This window comes from Pseudoliparis swirei, chromosome 23, assembly GCF_029220125.1.
Source record: "Pseudoliparis swirei isolate HS2019 ecotype Mariana Trench chromosome 23, NWPU_hadal_v1, whole genome shotgun sequence".
NCBI classification, from domain to species: domain Eukaryota; kingdom Metazoa; phylum Chordata; class Actinopteri; order Perciformes; family Liparidae; genus Pseudoliparis; species Pseudoliparis swirei.
This window is the reverse complement of record NC_079410.1, coordinates 3,071,748-3,096,525: the sequence shown is the minus strand read 5'-3', so window position 1 is coordinate 3,096,525 and position 24,778 is coordinate 3,071,748. Positions and strand designations below refer to the sequence as shown.

The 24,778-nt window shown below is 46.0% G+C and overlaps 1 protein-coding gene across 6 annotated transcripts in view; it reads left to right on the top strand.

Annotated features, from left to right (window-relative positions):
- The window catches only part of LOC130188379 (protein shisa-6), a 68,307-nt gene that overhangs the window by 14,524 nt on the left and 29,005 nt on the right, over window positions 1-24,778 (top strand). Inside the window, exons 3-4 of one of the 6 annotated variants that reach the window (XM_056406719.1) lie at window positions 9,683-9,721; window positions 9,799-9,824. The exons of 4 other annotated variants lie outside the window; for them this stretch is intronic. In XM_056406719.1, the coding sequence (XP_056262694.1) occupies window positions 9,683-9,721; window positions 9,799-9,824 (65 nt within the window). Of the gene's footprint in view, window positions 1-9,682; window positions 9,722-9,798; window positions 9,825-21,540; window positions 21,556-24,778 lie in introns of all 6 variants that reach the window. One more of the 6 variants, XM_056406715.1, reaches the window with a different exon arrangement.

The following is a 24,778-nucleotide window of genomic DNA, read 5'->3' as shown; positions in this document are numbered from 1 at the left end:
CTTTACTCTTTTATTTCTCTTTTCCCTTTATATTGTATCCTTAAAGTCCTGTCTTGTAAATTTGTAAAATCTAAATATATATAAAAAATGTAAAAAATGTACCAGCAACAAATGAAAGGCACAGGATGAGAAAAAAAATGAACACATATATATACTGTATATACATACTGTATATATATATACATATACACACATATATATAAATACACACATATATATATACTGTATACATATATATATATATACATACTGTATATATACATACATATATATATACATATATACTGTATATATACATATATATACACATATATATATATATACACATATATATGTGTGTGTGTATATACACATATACACATATATATACACATATATATATTTGTGATTTGTCAAAACCAAATGTGAAATGTGTCTTGTTGATTTGTAAAATCAAAATAAATATATACAAAATGTAAAAAAATCCCAGCAAAGAATTAAAGGCACAGGATGAGAAAAAAAAAATATATAGTGAAATATTTCCCTTTGTTCCATCTTTCTTTTCCTTCCTCTATTCTTCCTTCATTCCTGTGAAATTGTTTCCACTCCCTGCATCCATCTGACGGACGATAACTTCCCATCTGGCTTTCTCCCCTCTTTTATCCTTTTGCTTCCTCCTCTCCTTTCTTTCCCTCCCTTTTGTATCCTCCTCTCCTTTAATGTGCTTCATCACTTCTTCCTTCTCTCTCTCTCTCCCTTCTCTTTTTATCTTTCCTCACTTTGTCTATGGATTCCTATACTCCTTTCCTCCCTTCCTTCCCTCCCTTCACTTCATCCTTCATCACTACTGTCCGCCCTACTTTCTTTATAGTCTCTTTTCTTTGTCTTTCCTTTATCTGAAGAACCCCCCAAACTGAAGACGCGCTTCTTCTTTTTTAAACAGGAACACCAGAATACCCTCTGAATAAATCTGCTCTTTAATTTGATGCAGAAGTGTCTTTCACTTCTCACGTTGGTTGATTAAATATTGGAATTCATGACCTGGATTCGTACAAAAAAAAGAGGTTATTTTCCTATAGTGGCTCGTGTACTCACGTTAAAAGCTTCGAGTAGCAGCTCCATCCGGATGCTCTGATTTGCATTTTTCAGATGTTTGGGGCGCTTTAGACGAATGAAACAGATCTCGCCGACAGAAGGAAGAATTATTTCTCCACGAACCCCCAGAGGTTTGTTTTTGTCCTCAAAACAAGTCAAACCCAGAAAATAACCTGATAACTGTTTCTCTTTATGATGAAATAGTAATTACACATACAACTTTAAATAACAAGAGGACCGTTGGTTTATGGATGTTTTGAAGCCTCGAGTTCTGGGCCGTAACAGGAAGTGACCATATCTGGACTGAGGAGGGACCTGTCAATCATCGTGTAGCCCCGCCCCTAAAGCGTCCCCTCCTTTACGGTCTGTGTGACTCTAAATGACCATAAAGTATAAATGATGACATCATGCTGTATAGAAGACTTGAAACTAGAGACTGAGACATGAACTCATGTTTACTATGTTTACTGAGGGAATACATCAAGAAAAGTAGAGTCACGATATAGACACACTGATCTGGACTTCAGGCTAATTTCGGTCAAGTACACACTCGTGTGTGTGTGTGTGTGTTCATTCTTAAAACCCCTCCGCTGCATGAAGGAAAACCAATTCACACATAGAAGTTGATATTGTGAAATATTTAGTTGATAAGGGCAAAAAAACAAACACAATGGAGGTTACGCAATCCCGTCGTGTCTATTTAGCGACTATCTCCCGGATAAATTGTGTGCAACCCCCCCCCCCCCCCCCCCATCCTCGGGGCTTATTCCTCTCCCCACTCGCCTCCTCCGCCCGTGGCCTCCACTGATGTGCATCCTGCTTAATTACTTTTTCACGAGTTGCTCCCTGTTTTGCGTCCTGAGGGAATCGCTGCCCCCCACCCCCCCCCCCCCACCATCACCCCTACCACCCCCGCCCCAATTCACTTAAGGTGACCTTGCCTTTTTGGGACACGTTGCTGCAGTGTAATCCCTGCAGGCCGACAGTGTGTCTGTGCACACGGAGGGGGAGTTACGACACGCAGACGAGGCATCACTGGCCGAGTGTGCCTCCATTACCGGGTCCTTATGCGCCCCCCCCCTTATGTTGGTGTGGTAGGAAAGAGCATGTAGTCAACTTCTCTCTGGGCCAAGACTCTGAACCCTCGTCTGGTGTGTGTCTTTGTCTGTAAAGATTTATGCTGTTTTACTTGATTTAAAAAAGCTAATGTACAGTTCATGTGTTGAGCTAACGTGCAGTTCACGTGTTGAGCTAACGTACAGTTCACGTGTTGAGCTAACATGCATTCACGTGTTGAGCTAACGTACAGTTCACATGTTGAGCTAACGTGCATTCACGTGTTGAGCTAACGTACAGTTGACATGTTGAGCTAACGTGCAGTTAGGGTTAGGGGTTAGGGTTTGCAGACACAATATTATTATTATTATTATATTTATTAGATATCTGGTCGCTTAAATACCTGGGTCACCCATAACCTTGTGTCCTGAGTTGGTTGCAAAAAGCTTGTTTTCCTCAGTAAAAACACCGTGCAGCACGACAACAAACAACAAAGAGAAACGCCGTTGTGTCTTCATGCGATCGAAGACCAGGATTCGGACTGGGGGAACCAGCGGTGACGGCTTCTCCCCGTCAGCCTCCCGTCACCACACCGCCAACTTTCCATCCTGGGGATTAGTGTGCCGGGTGGCAGCTCGTCTCGGCCCACGCCGGTGTCGGACATGAAGCCCGGCTAACGAAACTCTCGTGAAGCTGGTGCATCTTGACCAACGCGACATCCCTTTGGGCCCAGAAGGCTTCTCTAAACATACGAGTCTCTATAGACCCGATTAAAAAAGAAAATGAAGGTTAAATTAAGCACTTTTTTGAGCCTCTTTACTTAAAATGCATGTATATTTATTCCAAACACTAATTGACGGATTTACATGAAGTCTTTTGGGTAAACGTGGAATTATATTTACATAAAAGAAGCCCATTAAAAAACACGTGTCTCTAAATTAGCAGCATTCTCACCACCGCGCCAACATTTACCCAGAAACCACTTGAAACAGTGAATTAAGTTTAACTGAATAAAAGCATCCGTTCAGGAATATTTTAATATTCTGAAGGTCGTGTTGATGATGCAGGACTTTTCCATACTCCTCAAAAACGATCCCTTCTTAATATGAATATTTTATATAAAAATATTGGCAGAGATTACTTTTAGAATAATGCTCAGTTTTATAAACTCTGCAGAAGAAAATAGTCAAATTTGAAGTTATTTTTGTTCCACGTGTGAAGTTTCTGTTGATAAAATCTTAAATCAAGTCTCTTATTTTTGTTATCTTTTTTTAATTTAGTCTTAGTCCAATGTCCTTTTTCTACATTGAATGTTTCAGTCAAACTAGTCGAGCCAGAAAAACTCAAATGTTGTCATTTCAATCAAACGTATTTTCCGCTGTCGCCGGGCGGTTTCCAGGCAGCCGAGGCTCTGATTGGTCTTTATCAGGTCATTCTAAGTCGGCCCGGCGTTCGAATGCACAATAGGATTTGATTCCTCTCGGTATCTCGCCGGTCCGTTAAATGGGCGGCTAACGTACCTGATTAGGTGAAACTCACACAATCCTACAGGCCTTCGTACCACATGGCCCTGACACACAAACACACACACAGATATCCTCTCGACACCTCTTCTGGTCCTCATGCATTATGGAGTGCGTGTTCGTACATCTGAAGCGCTGACCGGATGGAACGTCAGCCGGGCGCTATCGCACATCTCAAGGTGTCACTCGACCCTCGCCAAACAGTCTATCTCAAATTGGAAATAAATATCTCGTTTTCATATCACGAGGCTGCGCCACATACACACGCATAGAAAGTGTCCGTGTGTATTTGCGTTTTCTTTTCTCAGAATATATTACAATATTCCCGTAAAATTGGAAAACATGACTTGAATCTGGACCGAAGTGGACGATTACTCGGAGGAATGCGCGACGCCTCTTTGGAGATCGCCGGTCGGCCCGGACGGCAGAGCGGCATCGCCGCCTTTTAGACTTTTTAAGCGTTAATTTATTGTGTTTATGTTGCACAAGCATTGTGGTGTTGGCAGCTGGGAGAACTGTCGCCGATTGGTTCGTAATAGTGGGAGAAGCTACGTGGAAATTAGCTCAAGAGACCATCCTGTGTATTTCTGCTGGAAAGTTGGACATGTCGTTTAAAATGGGGCTCTAGTGGCCGTTTGAGGAACTACGGTTTGTGCCTGTTTTTTAGAGGTCGTCACGGCGGACGAGCAACAAAAAGCACAAACGTCTAGAACTAATGACGTGTAGCTGTAGAGGAGACGCATATAACCCTTCAGCTCCTCCACACGGGAGACTACACTTCCCAGAATGCACTCATTCATCTGAGGCTTGTTGTTAGAGCCTGGCAGCAATTATAATGATCATATCTATAAATATGATCATTATATATAGATATGTATATATGAATCCATGCCCCCAGTCTCCAAGAGACCTTTAGTAATGTCGCCTCCTAACTGTAAATATGTCTCAATGTTCCGCAACATGAACGTGTTCAGCTTCCTCGCCTGTTCACCAAATCCTTCCCGAACGCATTTCCTGTGATATTGTCAGGCCGAGATTCCAATCAGGACTCAAATGCGGAGGTGTCAGTGAGCAGTTTAATAATTCCAAACAACAACTCTCCTAAGAGGTGGAGGCTAAACAAGGTACTAAGAAATAAAAAGCTGGACTATGAAAACTACAACAAAAATCACTCTTTCGAGGTTTGGTTTACAAAAAGGCTTGGCGGCTATGAACGTGGCTTTGGTTTAACGACCATGAGACGAAACACTTTGGCACAGGACAGAGGGAAGACGCAGACTATAAGCACATGAGGGTAATGGGGAACAGGTGGAAACAATCAGGGATCAGGGGAGACAATCAGACCGGTGACACATGAGGAAGGGCAAGTGACCTGAAACGAGAGGAGAGTTAGACTTCAAAATAAAACAGGAAGTTACGAGACAAAAACCCAAGAGAAGACAAGCTTCACCACGGTGTGACAGTACCCCCCCCCTAAGGGCCGACTCCTGACGGCCCAGGCAGTTCAGGATGGTCCTTCACAAAGTCTTCTATGAGGGACCGATCCAGTATAAACCGGGATGGGACCCATTGACGCTCCTCCGGGCCGTACCCCTGCCAGTCCACCAGGTACTGCTTGCCCCAACCACGGTTGCGCACAGCTAATAACTTCTTGACATTGTAGACAGGACCCCCGTCTACCACTTCAGGAGGAGGAGGGGGCGGGAGGGGCGGGACCATGGAGCTCTCCCTGACTGGCTTGACCTGACTGACATGGAATGTCGGGTGGACCCGGAGAGCCCGGGGCAGACGAAGGCGAACCGCTGCAGGCCCGATAATCTTGGTGATGGGGAATGGCCCCACGAAGCGCGGTGCCAGTTTCTTCGAGAGGCCTTTGAGGGAGAGGTTATTGGCTGAGAGCCACACTTTCTGGCCCGGCTGGTACGCAGGGGCGGGTCGTCTTCTCCGGTCGGCGGCCCTTTTGACTCGGTCTCCTTGGCGGATGAGGAGCTGCCGGGCGGCCGCCCAGATACGTCAGCAACGGCGGACCATGGCGTGGGCGGAGGGCACCGATACTTCCGGTTCCTGGTCCGCGAAGACAGGAGGCTCGTAACCATACACACATTTGAAGGGTGAGAACCCTGTGGCCGAGGTGGGCAGGGAATAATGGGCATACTCGACCCAGACCAGGTGCCGGCTCCAGGTTGAGGGGTTCTGGGACACCAGACAGCGGAGACCGGTCTCCAGCTGCTGGTTGAGGCGTTCGGCCTGGCCGTTGGCCTCCGGGTGATAGCCTGACGTGAGACTCGCCGTGGCTCCGATAAGCCGACAAAACTCCTTCCAGAAGCGTGACACGAACTGGGGCCCCCGGTCGGAAACGATGTCCCTAGGGAAACCGTGGACTCTGAAGACATTGTTAATCATAATCTCAGCTGTCTCTTTGGCTGACGGCAGTCTGGGCAAGGCTATAAATCTCGTCATTTTGGAAAACCTGTCCACCACTGTAAGAACCGTGGTGTTACCTTCGGAGACCGGGAGGCCCGTGACAAAGTCCATGGAGATGTTAGCCCATGGTCTGGAGGGGATGGGGAGCGGTTGTAGTAGTCCCATACGCGGCCCAGAGGACGTCTTATTCCTGGCACAGACCGAACAAGCCCCGACGTACTCCTGGACCTCCCGTTCCATGGACCGCCACCAGAACCTCCGAGAGATGGCAAACATGGTCCGCCGAACCCCCGGATGACAGGAAAGTAGCGAGGTGTGAGCCCAGTGGATCACCTGTGGGCGCAGCTCAGCCGGGACAAACAACCGATTCTCAGGGCACCCACTAGGTGGCGGACTCTCACCGTTTGCCTGCTTGACCTGTGTTTCTATTTGCCAAGTCACCGCTCCAACCACACAGGTTTGTGGAAGGATTGGCTCTGGTTCCTTGGCAACAGGCTCGGGGTCGTAGAGACGTGACAAGGCATCGGGCTTGACATTCTGGGAGCCCGGCCTGTACGAGAGGGCGAAAGAGAAGCGGTTAAAAAAGAGCCCCCACCTTGCCTGGCGAGAATTCAGTCTCTTGGCTTTACGTATATATTCCAGGTTCTTATGGTCGGTCCAGACGATAAACGGGTGTTCTGCTCCCTCAAGCCAGTGCCTCCATTCTTCCAAGGCCAGCTTGACCGCCAACAGCTCCCGGTTGCCGACATCATAGTTCCGCTCCGCCCGCGACAGATATGAGTCCACCTGCTCACCTCAAGGCCTCGAACCTGTGAACACGAGCCCCCCCCCCCCCCACCCCACGCAGGGTAACAGGAGTTGCGGCGTGGGGTGGGGGGCGAGAAGAAAGCACGACATGACTCGTGGAATCCTGTTAGGGAGCAGATTAGCGTTTTCAGCGCCGCAACATGTCGATATCTATGAGGAGGAGGAGGGGGGGGGAGGCACAGTCGCCTCGAACCAGAGGCACTTAAAATAAAAAGAGGGCGGAGGGTATTGGTATGCCGGAGGCAGTGTTGTTTCATCACAGGCAAAGTATTCTCCCTTTACAGTGTGTGTGTGTGTGGGGGGGGGGGGAGGGCATTCAAGCTGGAGAATAATTCCCGAAAAAGAAGCTGACACCCAAGGACGCAAGAAGAAGAAAAAAAAGAAAACGGCCTCGGGATGGAGAGGAGGAGAGGAGAGGAGAGGCCGAGTGTCGATGGCCGTGAAGGACGAGCTCCTCATTTGGAAAACAGAAGGAGGGATGAGACTCTCAGAAGAGAGAGGTTACCATGCACACGAGGAATGATCATCGTTATCCGAGCGAGGCCTCGGGAGAGGAGAAGAGGAGAAGAGAGGTAGGAGAGGATGGAAGAGTAGAAGAGGAGAGAGGTAGGAGAGGAGAGGTAGAAGAGGAGAAAGGTGGAGAGGTAGAAGAGGAGAAAGGTGAAAGGAGAGGTAGAAGAGGAGAGAGGTAGGAGAGGAGAGAGGAAGAAGAGGAGAGGTAGAAGAGGAGAGGAAGAAGAGGAGAGGTAGGAGAGGAGAGAGGAAGAAGAGGAGAGGTAGGATAGGAGAGAGGAAGAAGAGGAGAGAGGTAGTGTAACGTAATTCAGAATTGGCCGCCTGGAAGAGCTTCTACAATAATAGGATCCACAGTCTGCTGTAGTTCTCTCCTTCAGGGAGACGTTTATTCTCTGATCAAAAGCAAAGTACAAACGCTCACCAGCGATTGCAATCACACGGGAGCTCTCCTCAACATGCAAGTCGAGGCCCAAAAACCACACTTCCCCCTCCTCACATTAAGATTCAGTCTTTTATACCCAGATCCCGTCACAGGTGCATATCCCACCCCCCTGAGATCTCCTTGACTCTTGTCTTCACATGAGAATTCCCTCGTACCCCCGGGTGGGGGCTGTCTGTTGGCCGTGCCTCTTGGTATGTGTAAATACTGATAACAAGTGTGAATGTTGAATACTGTCAGGCGTGTAGCTGCCCTTGAGCTGCAGACACAATATCTCTGTCTCCTCACAGGCAAAGTGCCGTCTCTTCTGATGTTTTGCCGGAACCTAGACATTACGGTCCCTTCAATAAATCAGATTAATATTAACAGTAGGGAGGAGAGAAAGAAGAGGAGAGGTAGGATAGGAGAGAGGAAGAAGAGGAAGAAGCTCGGATGTGAAGAGTCCTCAGCGCTGTGGAGCGATCCTCGCTCAGAGACTGAATGGAGGCGTGTCGGTTTGTTTCTCTCCGCTCAGCAACAAACGAAGGTCCAGATCAGAGAGGAAGTCACAGAGAGGAAGTCACACTTGAAGTCGTAGGCGAGCAAAAAAACGCCTGAAAAACAAAACTTATATTCTGCAAAAAAAATAAAAATTGGCAAAAATATCCCCTTTCATAAAATAAACTCGCGGCAGCGTTCTCTTTTCATCGTCATGGGAGACGAATAGTTGGACCTATTTTTCGGGGAATGAGAGCGACGTCACACAAAGCAGCCCGGAGAAATAATAAAAGCTAAACATGGAATCAGAAAAGAGACAATATAAAAAAAATATTAATCACTATATTTTCTAAATAATAATAACTTTATTTATATAGCACCTTTAAAAACAAAGTTTGCAAAGTGCTCTCCAGAGAGTCAAGGAAAAACAAATAGAATAGTCAGAAACAAATGTAACATTTAAAAAATATATCATTATATTAAAATAAACATTTTAAACAGACAAACTAAATTTGGGGAACCAAAGTTCTGCATAAAAGGACGAGATCACTTAAAGATGTTCTATAAAAATATGTTTTAAGTAGTGATTTAAAAGAAGTCTCTGTAAATGCATCCATATACTGTCAACCTACGTATTTGATCTCCTACTGCAGGGATTTATTTTTCATTATTTTTCTTTCATCTTTTTGTGAGGTTATTTTGTCATCATATTGTTGTGTTTTATGTGAATATCCTCCATTCAATTGGATGTTTTTTTAAAGGAAGTAGAAAGCGAGTGAGAAACAACCTCCATCAGAGGTTCAATACCTCTCTGTTTATGGTCGACTTCTGTGAAGAAAACTGAAAAGAAAAGAGTTGTCGTGAGTCGGCGCCTCAGCCCGGCGGCTGATTGGCTAATCAGAGGGCGACGGCGCCCCCTGTGGCGTCCGCCGTCTTCTCTCAGGAAAATAGAGCGAACGCGTCTGAAACGGCGAGCCGAGGCCAGAGAGCCGAGTCGTTCCCGAGGCGTTCCGGAGCGCTGCCGCTCCGATGTGTTTGAACAGCTCGGAGCCGAAGACCCGGAGAGACGAGTATCGATTTCACTCGGCCGGACTCGACCTATTAGCATTCAGGACGGCGTCCGCCCGCCGCGTCCATCGGCGCCGGACGCTTTCGTGAATTCCGATTGAATCGTCAAATCTTCTGTTGGAGCGAGATGGAGAAACAGACGTCTCCACGGAGCCCTTTATCGTCGCCATGCGAGATTTAATACGCCCAATCGGATCGGATGTGGCTCGGGGAGACCGGAGTGGAAAAAAGTGGGAAAAAGAGCGTCTCGGCTCTCCGGTGAATATTCTTCCCATTTCGCTCCAGTTCCAGCCAACAGGACCGCGGCAAAAGAATTGGCCGCGGCTGTCGGCCAACTGTGAAATTAATTGAACTAGTGATCCGAGGGGCGCCGTCCGGCCCGAGGAGGCGAGCGTGTGTCCGCTCTGACGTTAGCCGAAACCCCCGCGAGGCGCCGGCCGGTTTCCCCTCGACAAGATGTCCACGGCGAGCCGCCGGCGCTCCTCAGAGGACATCGCTTCGGGAGGAGAGCGCTCACAGGTCCGACTTGTCGGGGCTGGTAATCGTTCCGGTGATAATGATTCGGCGTTTCCCGGACAGGTTTGGGGATTAAGAGTTCGAGTCCGTCCGCCAAGATCCAATGTGGGTTTTAAAAGGATTGTCAAGCATCTTTGAGTATTTTGAAAAGCGCTATAGAAATGTAATGTATTATTACCTTCGCATTGAAAATGCGGAAGGTTATGTTTTGATCGCCGTGTATTTATTTATTCATTTGTATGCGTGTTACTCGCATAACACAAAAAGTATTAAACCGAATCGCATGCAATTTGATGGGATGATTGATTATTATCCGGGGACCATTTGATTAGATTTTGGGATCAATCGGGTCAAAGGTCAAGGTCATGAAAAGGTCAAAATATTCTTTTTAACATAGCACGGTCAATTGTTATCCAATTGGCATGCAACTAATGCCAAAATGTTCATAATTCAATGCCCAATCTTGTGATATGCGAAGGTATGCGCTCTACCGAGTGCCCATTCTCGTTATTATTATCTCATTATTTTAGGAGCCGGTAATTCAGGCTGTCATTTCTACCTTGAACGATGGCGTCGCAACTCGTTGACGGCAAGAAACAATTAGAGCGGTAAGACCAACGCCATCTCACGGGGGAGGGGTTTGAACAGCACGCCACTCTTAAAAGGACATTTATGATGTCATAATGAGAAAAGAAATCATGTTTTTTTGCATTAAAATAAGGATGTTATGTGAAGTAAGTTAGGTTGAGTAGTCAACATAAGAAAAACTGTTGACTTTTGGTTCCACATGGGACAGGAACACGGTCTCCTGGGTGAAAGTCGTGCGTGCGGCACACTTATGGAAAAGTTGAGTAGCGACAACAAGCGACACGACTTAATAAATTACAGTTAGAAAACGTAAATGTAAATGAGTAAAGCCACACAGTAAACAGTGTATTACTGGCAGGTTCAAATGCAACACAATTAACGGTAATTTACTGATGAATTAAATGACAGTGATGCTGTAAAGTAGGATGATGCCATCACTTCCTGTTTTACCCCACACAAAAAAAAATCTAGATAATCCCTCATTGATCTTTTTACAAACTCCAAAATAAAAGCACATGTTTTTTTATTCATCCTTTGAAGCCGGTAACTCATGTCGACTTGCTCACACGTCTGAGTCCAGAGACACAGAATCCATCAAATCACACCAAACTGCGACTGGCCAAGTGTGTCGAGGTGTGGAAGCATGGGAGGGTATTCGCTCCTCTCTCTCTCCCTCTCTTTCTCTCTCTCTCTCTCATGTTCTCCTTTGTCATCATGCACACAATCAAACTTCTGTCACTTCCTTTAACAACACGCTCGGCTTCAAGGACGGACTAACGGGACCGAGTGCGGCCCCGTTCGCCTTCATCCGAGTCTGGAGCGCACTGAACCGCCTCCTGGCTGGCCGGGCAAACTCAGATTAATGCTGAGTCATCGTGGATTATTTGGGTTATATTCTAACGTAGTCTTTAAAAAAAGTAAATCGGACATTCAAAGACAAATCGTGGAGGTCATTCTCCTGGAGCGCACGCTTGCTTTAACACTTTCTTCTTTCTTGCTCATTATGTGAAGGTACTGTTATTTGTACGCTTCTAATTCCACCTAATTTATATTTCATTTTTTTCTCCCGCCCTTCGTCTTGAATCGCTGGCCTCGAGGACGAACACAGGTGGAGGGAACGAATCTCGTTAAACTGAGTTTGGCACGAGAAATAGCAAATACAAAAAGATCACTTTTATCCAACACGTTTAAGATGCTTTTAAAGTCCTTAGTTACTGTTGAAGCGTGATTTTAACTTGCTCCCAGTTAATGCCAAAACAAGGTCAAAGTAAAACAACGAAAAAAGTGACAAACATCGGCCTCCGAGCTCCGAACCGTCGTCACCCACGAAGAGTCTTTCTGATGAAACGTAATCCGTGGGGAGTAAACGAATCAATTACCTTCCTCTGATTGTCCCTCTCGACCCGAGAGCCGAGCACGAAGCAGACCGGAGGCTGTCAGAGAACGGTGAGTCAGCCGTCCTCTATCTGCTGTGAGCAGATCGGGTCCCTGAGGTTTCCCCGGCTGCTGCCCTCCTCGGACCCCGCGGACAAGACGCAATCTGCGCTGCCCCACATTAGATGAAGCGTCCTCCAGCTCTGATCCAGGTCACATCGCGCGGGGCGGCGAAGGCTTCCAGGACTCAGGTGGAGACGAGCGGCCTGTTGGCGGAAGAGTTCCTTCACTTTTACAAAGCTGGAAACCGGCTGAGCGGTGACGCTTTTAAAAAGGTCCAGAATCAGCATCACGTGCGACCGAGTCACAAAGTAAAGTCTCAAGTCCTTGAAGAAAGACGTAAATCATGTCCAAAAGTCAGAAGTCCTTTCAAACAAAGTCCAAATCGAGTCACAAGTCCTTGGAAAAAATTAATTTCAAGTCTCAAGTCATTGAAGAAAGATGCTGTAAGGGGTTTGATGCCGTCACCTGTGGGTTCCCCCCCCAAAGCACCAAAGATTAGCCACACAAGGGATATGTGGCAGCATCTTTATTTGCTCTTTAACGCACACTGCAGACTGCGCTTCGCCTCTGCTCACTCTCAACTCCTCTCCCCGGTCCCTACTGATCCTTTATAGCAGGGATTCCCAAAGTGTGGTGCGCGCACCCCTGGGGGTGCGCGAGCTGCCTCTAGGGGGTGCGCGAGAGGAAAAATGTAATGGTGGTCTAATGGTGTAATAATTAATATTAAACATTCTCAGGGCTCTCAAACCCTAGTGGAAAAAAACATCCGGGTTAAAGCCCGGATGTTTTTTGAATGTTAATTTAAAAATTAAAAAATAAGATTTGGCACACAAGTGGTTAACACCTCCAGACGTCATTCACCCAAACTGGCAGCAGGCAGCAGCGTAACAGCAAGCTGCTGTCTGAGAGTGTTTCTATGTCTACAAATTTCACGCTTTCACTAAGCCCAGCCATAACGCCCCCCGTCAACAACTCTTCTTGGCTCGGCGCCGCGCCCGTGCGCGCACAGGTGAGCACACTCACTAGCACCCCACCAACAACTCTTGCATTCTGTTGCGGTTTTTTAAGGTGTGGGGGATTGGGGGTGCGTGAACCCGGTCGGGATGTAGAAGGGGGTGCGTGGTCTAAAAAGTTTGGGAACCCCTGCTTTATAGGGACAGGTACACGCACACCGATTGGCGTCAGCTGCTGGCTGATTACCAAACACCAATCAGCCAGCAGCCAAGGCCAATCAGACACCCTCACACACCTCCACAGCTGCCACGGATGCAAATCATGTTCAACAAAATCCAAATCAAGTCTGAAGTCCTTGAAAAAAAGTAATTTCAAGTCTCAAGTCATTGAAGAAAGAAGCATATCATGTTCAACACAGTTCAAATCAAGTCTCAAGTCCTTGGAAAGAAGTAATTTCTAGTCAAGTTTCAAGTCCTTTCAAAAAAGTCAAAATCAAGTCCCACATTTTTGGGAACAAGTCATTTCCAGTCAAGTCTCAAGTCTTTGGAACAAGTCCTGTTCATTAGGTTTAAATTGAGTCGTTTGAGGGAAGTCACAAGTAATTTCCAACCAGGTCCAAGGTCATGTCCAAAGTCTGAAGTCCAACAAAGCCAAAATCAAGTCCCTGCAGACGTCCAATGAAGTCTCAAGTCTTGTCCAGCGAAGTCTGAATCAAGTTTCAAGTCCTTTAGCAAGTCATGTCCAAGTCCTTTCAAACAACTCAACATTTGAACATTTTGCTTGTGAAGCTTTGCAAACATCGTCCATTAAAAACTAAAATGCGTCACATGTTAACCTGCGAGTCCCTGAAGTACTCCGTGTTGACTCGAGTCCGACTGGACTTCGAGTCTCCGGTCGTCGGCTCTGCGGCTCAGAAATCCCCAAAGATCCAAAAGCATCTCGACCATGTTCCAAAAGCTCGTGGAGAAACTTCCACTTTTAATTGTTTCTTCTTTCCCGGCTGAATCTCGGCGTGACGTTCATTTATTTATAGAGAGAGTCTCAGTATTTGGATATTTAATTAGAAGTCTTTGTCGTTGGGGTGTCACACCAACAGCCAGAGCCTAATGGCTGCCTGCTCACCTGAATCAATTAGACGCGTAAGCTTTTAAGCTCATTCCTCTTGATATCTGTGATATGCATAATAATGACCTCATTACTGGAGGCGCATTGTGCTGGAGAGATTGGATGCAAACACAGTGTGTGTTATTTCGTTTTTTTTAATCATTTGTAATCCACCCTACAGCTGAGGGGGTGAAAAAAATAATAAAAAGATGGCGAGAGCCGACCGGAAGAAACAACGACACACGGTGTGAAATGTGAAACCCCCCCCACCACCAACACCCCCGCATGTGGCATCTGTGCCGTGTAACGGTGGCCCGGCCGACCGCGAGGTGGTCGAGAAGTCACTTTTCTATCGTAAAAAACATGTCGCTGTCAAAGCCAGCTGCCAGAGGGGAGAAGAAAAGAAAGGATGACCTTTGTTCAATAGAGGTCGGGGCCTTGGTCGTGTTCCCTTTCATCACGAAAAGACGGCGAAAAGAGCGAGAGAGAGAGACCTTGTTTCAGCGGGAGGTTTATCCGTTAAAGGATAACATTCCCGTTTGGATTGGATGATTGAAAGGCATTCTGTCCTGAGCCTTGAACAAAGTGCAGGCCTTTTCTTTTTCTTTTTTAAGAAATGCATCCAGATTTCAGCTCGAATAGCTTCATTACATATGAGCTCTTCTCCACCGCGTCATGAAATAATTACTTTTCGAAATCTACGGAGGCATTCGGAGGCTTTTTGCAGATAAATAATTCATGATTTTTGTTGTTTTTCTTATTTTTTTTCTCATGCCAACAGACCGTCTGAATGTCAAACAGGGGTGTGAAAAGCACCGCGAACAGAGTGGAGATGCAGAGGGAAAATAACCGAGCTCTTTATTCGCTCTCCAGTTATCACGAAGAGACGTTAACTTCAGGCCTCGGCTGCCCTTTAAAAACTCATTTTCACAGACATGGAAATGTTGCGAATGCATTTGAGTTACATTCGGAGTAATGCTGTGTGTCAGCACGGAAACATGGATTATTTAGACACTTAAATTTAACATTACGATGATGATTCGCCATTGTTTTTCTCAACAAATAACATTTCGTGGCATAATTAGCTAAATATTCTTGTGGAAATGGCCTCATGGATGAGAGAAAATGTTCATACTTGTATATACTTACATCTCAGCAAACGGATCGCATGAAACACACATCCGCAGAGTATAAATTATTCTTTATAATCTTCTCGCGTTAACCGAATCCACCCTGATTAACTTGGTGGAAACACGGCGAAGTTCCAGAGTGAGAAGTTGGTTTTATTTTTCTATAAGAAACAGACAAAAAGTAAACATAAATTAACATACATGTGCCTTCTATATGCATAACCTATAAATAAAAATAACTATGCAAAAATAGAGTATTGATGAACATGCATATCTTTTACCAAATAAAATAATTATTTCAAACAAGTGGTTAAAATGCGACATTTCTTTTATTTTTCTTGCATTATCTGCAACAAAAAGGAACTGCAGAAGTTCCCCAGCTAAACATCCTCTTATTGGCACATTAAAAAAGACCTCTTGAAGGATTCCATGTTGTTTGTAATGTTTTCCCAGGGTCAATATGTGGAAATACCCTCCAGCTTCCAGCCTTTCTGAAGTTATATACCCTCAAAATTGCTGCCAGAGACGTTTATTCTTGGCGTACACATTAATATGTCCATAAAGGCTGAATGGATGGATCCTCTCCATTCTAACTGCGTTTGAGACTTCCGTGTCCCGTTGTTCGCTCGCTACGTGTCTCCAAACTCCTACAATGGTACCGTATTTTTTGCACTATAGGGCGCACTTAAAAGCCTTTAATTTTCTCAAAAAACGACAGTGCGCCTTATAATCCGAAGCGCCGTATATATGGATTAATTCTGGTTTTGCTTACTGACCTCTAAGCGATTTTAGTGTGTACAACGCCACACGGCGCTAAGTCAAAATGTTTTACGACTTACTTGGTAAAAACTAAAGCGCTTTGCTGCATTACTACGGCTACAGCCAGAGGCGTCGCGGAGTAATACATAGTGTGCTTCACCATAATATTACAGTGTGTGTATAAGGATCCCAAAATGGCACCTGTCAAAAGACACGCTTACGACGCGGACTTCAAACTCAAGGCTATCAGTCACGCAGTAGAACATGGGAAGAGAGCAGCTGCGAGAGAAATCAACATCAATGAATCAATGGTACGGAAGTGGAGGAAGCAAGAAGATGACCTGCGCCAAGTAAAGAAGACCACACAGAGTTTCCGCGGGAACAAAGCGAGATGGCCAGTTAGAGGACAAAATTGAACAGTGGGTTATTGAACAGAGAGCAGCAGGTAGAAGCGTCTCTACAGTCTCTATTCGACTGAAGGCAACAGCGTTAGCACGGGACATGAATATCAATGACTTTCGAGGCGGTCCTTCTTGGTGCTTTCGTTTTATGAAAAGATGTAATCTCTCTATCCGCACACAAACTACCGTCTCGCAGCAACCGCCAAAAGATTACAAAGAAAAGTTGGTCATTTTCCGCGCATACTGCAAAAACAAGATCACTGAAAAGAAGATCCAGCCAGAGCACATCACCAACATGGACGAGGTTCCCCTCACCTTTGATATCCCCGTGAACCGCACTGTGGAGAAAACAGGGACCAGAACGGTGTCTATACGCACCACAGGAACGAAGTCATCCTTCACTGTAGTTCTCAGTTGCCAGGCTGATGGCCAGAAACTTCCACCCATGGTCATTTTCAAGAGAAAGACTTTGCCAAAAGAAACGTTTCCAGCCGGCCTCATCATCAAAGCTACCCTAAAGGGCTGGATGGACGAGGAAAAGATGATTGAGTGGCTGAGAGAAATTTACGTCAGGAGACCGGATGGCTTTTTTCACAAATCTCTGTCCCTATTGATCTGCGACTCCATGCGCGCCCATCTCACCGATGCTGTCAAAAACCAAGTGAAGCAAACTAATTCGGAGCTTGCCATCATTCCAGGTGGATTAACCAAAGAACTCCAGCCGCTAGATATTGGTGTCAACAGGGCGTTCAAAGTTAAACTGCGAGCTGCGTGGGAGCAGTGGATGACAGAAGGCGAACACACATTCACCAAGACAGGGAGACAGCGCCGGGCGACTTACGCCACTATATGCCAATGGATCGTGGATGCCTGGGCTAAGGTATCAGTCTCAACTGTGGTCCTTAAAAAGGCGAGCTCACAAAGGCTGGAATCATCACTGAACTGTTAGCTAACAGCAACGACACTGACTTGGATAATGGAGAGGGGAATCCGGCATGTTGGCCGTAATCCCCAACTGTTAAACTCGGACACTGAAGATGAAGAATTTGAAGGATTTGTGGACGAGGAATAAACTGAAAAAGTGAGTGTATTGTGTTGTATTTTACGTGTTACAACTGAATAAGGTTGGTAGTTATTGTGAATACGCTCATTAACGTTTGAATAATGTTGAGAATTATTGTGAACGCGTTTAACAAAGTTTGATCGACTGACTTATCTGACTGGTTTTTTTCCACTTAATGCGCCTTATAGTCCGGTGCGCTTTAATATATGAAAAAAGATCGAAAATAGACCATTCATTGACAGTGCGCCTTATAATCTAGTGCGCCCTATAGTGCAAAAAATACGGTACTTTATACTGATGATACCACAGTATATAACAAAAGCCGTCACCTTTTATCTCCATAACTCGAGGCATAAAACCAGCTGCTCACATTTTTTATGAAGCTTAATTTGTCATCCCTCCTTTTCATTTTCTGCACGTTTTGAGGAAGAAACCACATTATTGGTGCGAGACAACACGATTAATCCTTAAACCCCTTTTCTGACAGGTTTCTGATTATTTCGGTCCATAAAACTTATGTTAAAATGCGACTTCTTTTATTTTTCTTGCATTATTTGCAACAAAAAGGAACTACAGAAGTTCCCCAGCTAAACATCCTCCTATTGGCACATTAAAAAGACCTCTCGAAGGATTCCATGTTGTTTGTAATGTTTTCCCTGGGTCAATATGTGGAAATCCCCTCCAGCTTCAAGCCTTTCTGAAGTTATATACCCTCAAAATTGCTGCCAGAGACGTTTATTCTTGGCGTACACATTAATATGTCCACCAAGGCTGAATGGATGGATCCTCTCCATTCTAACTGCGTTTGAGACTTCCGTGTCCCGTTGTTCGCTCGCTACGTGTCTCCAATCTCTTACAATGGTACTTTATATTGAGAGAAGAGGCATTTTTTACTGATGATATCACAGTACATAATAAAAGCCGTCACCTTTTCTCTCCATAACTCGAGGCTTAAAACCAGCTTCTCACATATTTTATGAAACTTAATTTGTCATCCCTCCTTTTCATTTTCTGCACGTTTTGAGAAAGAAACCACATTATTGGTGCGAGACAACACGATCAATCCTTAAACCCCTTTTTCTGACAGGTTTCTGATTATTGTGGCTCATAAAACTTTGTAATTCATCTCGAAAACTGTCCCGGCAGCACATTAAATCGTATTTTCTCTTCCCAACAGCATCAATTACACCTTTCGATATCTCAGCTGTGAGGTTAAAAATCTGATTTGTGCTTTTGAAAAATATATTTGTTGTTGTTGTGCATCTCGTGTCTATGAAAAAGTGATTCATACTTAACCACCGTACATCCTCGCCTTCCACCACCCGACGAGCGCCACCGCTGTGCACAGATGTCGTTTCCTCTCGTTCGCTCATCAGGTTTCTTTTGTTCGCTTAAAACAAGTGAAAGATTATGAGTCCCACCTGGTTCCTCTGCTGCAGCCGGACGGCTGGGGAATAGAGGCCTGATGAGGGTCAGCGCGCCGCTATTGAGGCGGAGTATCGCCAACGCTCTGCCGGTGGCCAGTGGGAACTTTTAAGTTTAAAACGGTGAGGGCTGAAAACAATAAACAATCATGGATGGATGGATCCTCTCTGTTCTCACTGCGTTTGAAACTTCCGTGTCCTGTTGTTCGCACGCCACGTGTCTCCAATTACTCAAATAAGGCGATTTATGTGCGAGATTCTCTTTCAGATATTTAATTTCCTTCAGGTATTCATCAAAAGTAAGGGATGATTTTCTTTTGTTTGGCCTGTTGAAGACTCCTTTCCCCGTTGTACTTAATATAAGACGTGGACGTAGTCATCGAGACGTCGCCATCGAGACGTCGCCATCGAGACGTAGCCATCGAGACGTAGTCATCGAGACGTCGCCATCGAGACGTAGCCATCTAGACGTAGCCATCTAGACGTAGCCATCGAGACGTAGCCATCGAGACGTCGCCATCGAGACGTATTCATCGAGACGTAGCCATCGAGACGTAGCCATCGAGACGTCGCCATCGAGACGTAGCCATCGAGACGTAGTCATCTAGACGTCGCCATCGAGACGTAGCCATCGAGACGTAGCCATCGAGACGTAGTCATCGAGACGTAGTCATCTAGACGTAGTCATCTAGACGTAGTCATCGAGACGTAGCCATCGAAACGTAGTCATCTAGACGTAGTCATCTAGACGTATTCATCGAGACGTAGTCATCGAGACGTATTCATCGAGACGTATTCATCGAGACGTAGTCATCTAGACGTATTCATCGAGACGTATTCATCGAGACGTAGTCATCTAGACGTAGTCATCTAGACGTAGTCATCTAGACGTATTCATCGAGACGTAGTCATCTAGACGTATTCATCGAGACGTAGCCATCGAGACGTAGCCATCGAGACGTAGTCATCGAGACGTAGTCATCGAGACGTAGTCATCTAGACGTAGTCATCTAGACGTAGTCATCTAGACGTAGTCATCGAGACGTATTCATCGAGACGTAGCCATCGAGACGTAGCCATCGAGACGTAGTCATCTAGACGTAGTCATCGAGACGTAGTCATCTAGACGTAGTCATCGAGACGTAGTCATCGAGACGTAGCCATCGAGACGTAGCCATCGAGACGTAGCCATCTAGACGTAGTCATCTAGACGTAGTCATCTAGACGTATTCATCGAGACGTAGTCATCGAGACGTATTCATCGAGACGTAGTCATCGAGACGTAGTCATCTAGACGTAGTCATCTAGACGTAGTCATCTAGACGTATTCATCGAGACGTAGTCATCGAGACGTATTCATCGAGACGTAGTCATCTAGACGTATTCATCTAGACGTAGTCATCTAGACGTAGTCATCTAGACGTAGTCATCAAGTTTCAAGTTTCAAGTTTTTTTATTGTCACATCCCCTTTTATACAAGTATAATCGGTTTGTGAAATTCTTATGTGCAAAACACCCGACAGCAGTAGCAGACGAAAAAAAGAATAAGAATGAGAATAAACTATACAATATCCACACACACAAAAAGAAGAAAGTATTAACAATATATTTATATAAAACAATGCAATAGAATATACATCATGACAATATATATATATATAAAACAATGTAATAAAATATACACTTTTTTGAGACAATATATATATATATATATGTATATACATACAATATATATATATATAAAACAATGTAATAAAATATACACCATGGCCATAGATATTCACAGAATATGTTCTGGTGTATAGTGTTAATGAGGGTCTCAGTCCTTGTTCAGCAGCCTGATGGCCTGACTGAAGAAGCTGTCCCTCAGTCTGTTTGTGCGGCACTTGATACTGCGGTATCGCCTGCCTGACGGTAGAAGGGTGAACAGTTTGTGGCCGGGGTGGTTATTGTCTAGACGTAGTCATCTAGACGTATTCATCGAGACGTAGTCATCTAGACGTATTCATCGAGACGTATTCATCGAGACGTAGTCATCTAGACGTATTCATCGAGACGTATTCATCGAGACGTAGTCATCTAGACGTATTCATCGAGACGTAGCCATCTAGTTGTAGCCATCGAGACGTAGCCATCGAGGCGTCGCCATCGAGACGTAGTCATCTAGACGTATTCATCGAGACGTAGCCATCTAGTTGTAGCCATCGAGACGTCACCCGTTGGTTGGTGGACTGACGCTGTGAAGCCTCGAGCTCGTCATCTTGCCTCATTGCAACCAATTAACAGAAGTGACTGTATACGTCTCTGGTAGAGAGAGCTGTCAATCATCTGATAGCCCCGCCCCTAAAGCGTCCACGACACGAAGTGACCATATCTGGACTGAGGATTGACGTAGAGACGTCATATACGTCAATGGTAGAGACCTGTCAATCACCTGTAGCTCCGCCCCTAAAGCGTCCCCTGCTTTATGGTCTGTGTGACTCTAAATGACCATAAAGTATAAATGATGACATCATGCTGTATAGAAGAAGACTTGAAACTAGAGACTGAGACATAAACTCATGTTTACAATGTTTATTGAGGGAATACATCAAGAGAGAAGTAGAGTCATTCTCTAGACTTCTATACAACCAGAGGAGTCGCCCCCTGGTGGTCAGGAGAGAGAATGCAGCTTTAACACATGAAGCATAGACTTCTATACAACCTGAGGAGTCATCGCCTGGTCGTCAGGAGAGAGAATGCAGCTTTAACACACAAAGCATAGACTTCTATACAACCAGAGGAGTCACCCCCTGGTTGTCAGCAGAGAAAATGCATTTTCTTTTGTTCATTTCTCTTTCTAGTTTGTCTTATGTCCTATTATTTGTTATTTATTTGTCCCATATATAATATAACTCCGAGAGATTTAGTGTTTTTTTTGCAGGAGACGTGTTTTCTTGGCGGGAAATGCAATTAGCCGAGCAGTCAGCGGGGATCTCGAATGAAAAGTCACATTTTTTGATGAGTTCATTAGTTTTCGGGAGAAGGCGCCGCGGCGACGGGAGGAACCCTTCCGACAAACAACACATGCAGCTTAACAGGGGAAAACCGTCTCCTGAGTGATTAAAATATGTTGTGGGAGGGATTAGAGGAGGTGAGCAGACGCTCCGCTGGCTCCACCAGATCCGCCAAACACTTCGGTCTCTCAGAGACTCACGTGTGAGCGCTTGTGAGACTTTTTAATTGTCTGTTACCGTTCCGAGGATAAAACCAACCGCTGCCGTAACGTCAATATTCATTCACATTTAGTCTGCAGATCACTCCGATGCCGTCGCGGCGAGGTTTAAAATGAGTTGCGATGTCGCACCTGCGATTTATATTTCAGCCGTTAAAGTGTCACAGAGGAGAATAAAAAGGCTTCTCCAGGATGTTGATCAGATCTGAGGGGAAGGAAGTGAGATTCACTCCGAGAGGAGACATGTTTAACACTTGACCTCCTCGACGCGTCGGAGACGGCAAAGAGGAGCGTCTCCGTTTCGCCAGTTTAGAAAATGCCGTGACGCTCTGTCGGGATTGGTGGCCTACTTTCTGCTCTGATATCCACGGAATTAATAACTCAAATACTCATTACGTCGCTTCTCTCCGCTTCCTCCCATATTAGACACGTTCTTTTCTAGCGTCATTATGTAAGATCGTTTCCAAAAAACGCAGCCTTCGACTCGAGAGTCTCCATCCACGCTCTGAACCAGGGGTGGGCAAACTACGGCCCGCGGTCCGGATACGGCCTTAAAGAGCGCTGAGCAATACATAACCATTAAGAAACATGGTCTGATGCCGTCATCGTGCTTCAGGAACAACTTCCTTCAACCAGAGGAGTCGCTCCCTGGTGGTCAGGAGAGAGAATGCAGCTTTAACACATGAAGCATAGACTTCTATACAACCAGAGGAGTCGCCCCCTGGTGGTCAGGAGAGAGAATGCAGCTTTAACACATGAAGCATAGACTTCTATACAACCAGAGGAGTCGCCCCATGGTGGTCAGGAGAGAATGCAGCTTTAACACATGAAGCATAGACTTCTATACAACCAGAGGAGTCGCCTTCTTTCCACTCACTCCTTCTGAACTCAATTTTTATTCTAAATGTGCTGAGAACATTTGTCGCACAATACCAACAACATTAATTCACATTTTGTTCAGCTCCACTTCGTTCAGCAGATCGTCTCTTAGCGTTTCACATGAGGGCGCTGAGGAAGAACCAATACAGTAAAGATTTGGGGGGGGGAGCTGAATAACACAAGCCAGCTTTAATGAAAGAGGTTGGCTGTATGGGTCTGTATGCGGTAACCATGGCAACACCTGCAGTGTGCGGGGCTGGAGGGAGGTTAGATTTGATGTGCACATATGTGGACGCCGCCAGCCTCGTGCATGTTAATGCGCCGGAGACGGCGTGCGGCCCTCGGGCGTTCCCACGTCAGCCCGTTGACAAGCTTCCTGTCGGGAGTGGCTGTCAGAATAAACAAAAACATGGCGGGGGGGTTGGGAGGTTAGGACCGCTCCTCTCAACACCGCCGGAGAAAATAAATCCTTCACGGTCAGATGGCTTGAGGTGGTTTGTGGGTTTACCTGAGCAGGAGGGCGGGGAGCAGGGAAACAACTCAAAAAGCTTAGAGTGAGAATCGCTGAGCCGGCAGTTCTCCTCTGAGGAGTTTTAAGCGTTCCCATTACGTCTGGGGTAAAGGGGCGTTCAAGGACCGGGACTCTTAAGACCCAGGTGCATTTGATTCAGTACCACTCAGAAATCTGGTGTTCGGTTGCCAGACCGGTGATGAACGACCAAAGATCTGAGCTGATCCGTATGATGATGGACCTGGTCCAGACCTGGTCTCAGTGCTGCTGGGCTGGGTCCTGAACTGGACCAGGTCGGCCTCCTCAATGGCAAAGCCAGATGGGGCATTGGGGCAAAAAATATAAACAAGCAGAGGAGTCTCCCCCTGGTGGTCACTAGAGAGAATGCAGCTGTAACACATGACTTATAGACTTCTATACAACCATAGGAGTCGACCCCTGGTGGTCAGGAGAGAGAATGCATCTTTAACACATGAAGGAAAGACTTCTATACAACCAAAGGAGTCGCCCCCTGGTGGTCAGTAGAGAGAATGAAGCTTGAACACATGCAGCATTGACTTCTATACAACCAGGGGAGTCGCCCCCTGGTGGTCAGGAAGGAGAATGCATCTTTAACACATGAAGGAAGACTTCTATACAACCAGAGGAGTCGCCCCCAGGTGGTCAGTAGAGAAAATGCAGTTGTAACACATGAAGGAAATACTTCTATACAACCAGAGGAGTCGCCCCCTGGTGGTCACTAGAGAGAATGCAGCTTTAACACATGATGCATTGACTTCTATACAACCAGAGGAGTCCTTTTTAGAGGACTGACATCCCAAAAAATAAAACGTTGGATTGAGGTGGATGCCGATGTTCTCCTCACTTGGAGAACCGGAGTTACGACGTTCCCTCACGTTCTCCTGGATGGAGACACTTCATCGGCCGAACCGTAACGAGGTAATCAGACGTAAACATCGTTCGTCTCCGGTTCGTTGAGCCGAGTCACATGAGACAAGCGGCAGCCATTGTTCCTGGATCTCCAGCTCTAACCACGTTTCTTTGGCTCATTGCCGTTTCCTTTGATCTGTCATCATCCTCATTCGGCTCCGTCGCCACGGCAGCGAGCGGCGCCGCTTCGTGAATCACGCCGAGCTCCGTGACTCACGTGAGATTACACCGGGGCTTCCTCCATTGTCCCCCGGGCCCCATCCGTCCGATGGCCGTCGCCACATAGTGAGCCAATGGTGACGGGTGGGTCGGCGCGGCTCGCTTTGTGCCGGGCCGGTTCATTACAGGAAGTCGTTCTACGAGCCGCGGAGGAATCGAAACGCAACAATTTACTTTTTAACAATCTGCAGCGGCGCCGCTCGGATCCCTCGCCGCAGACGGCCATGAAGGAACCTCACCGCCGGCGCTCCACGGCCGCAGGTTA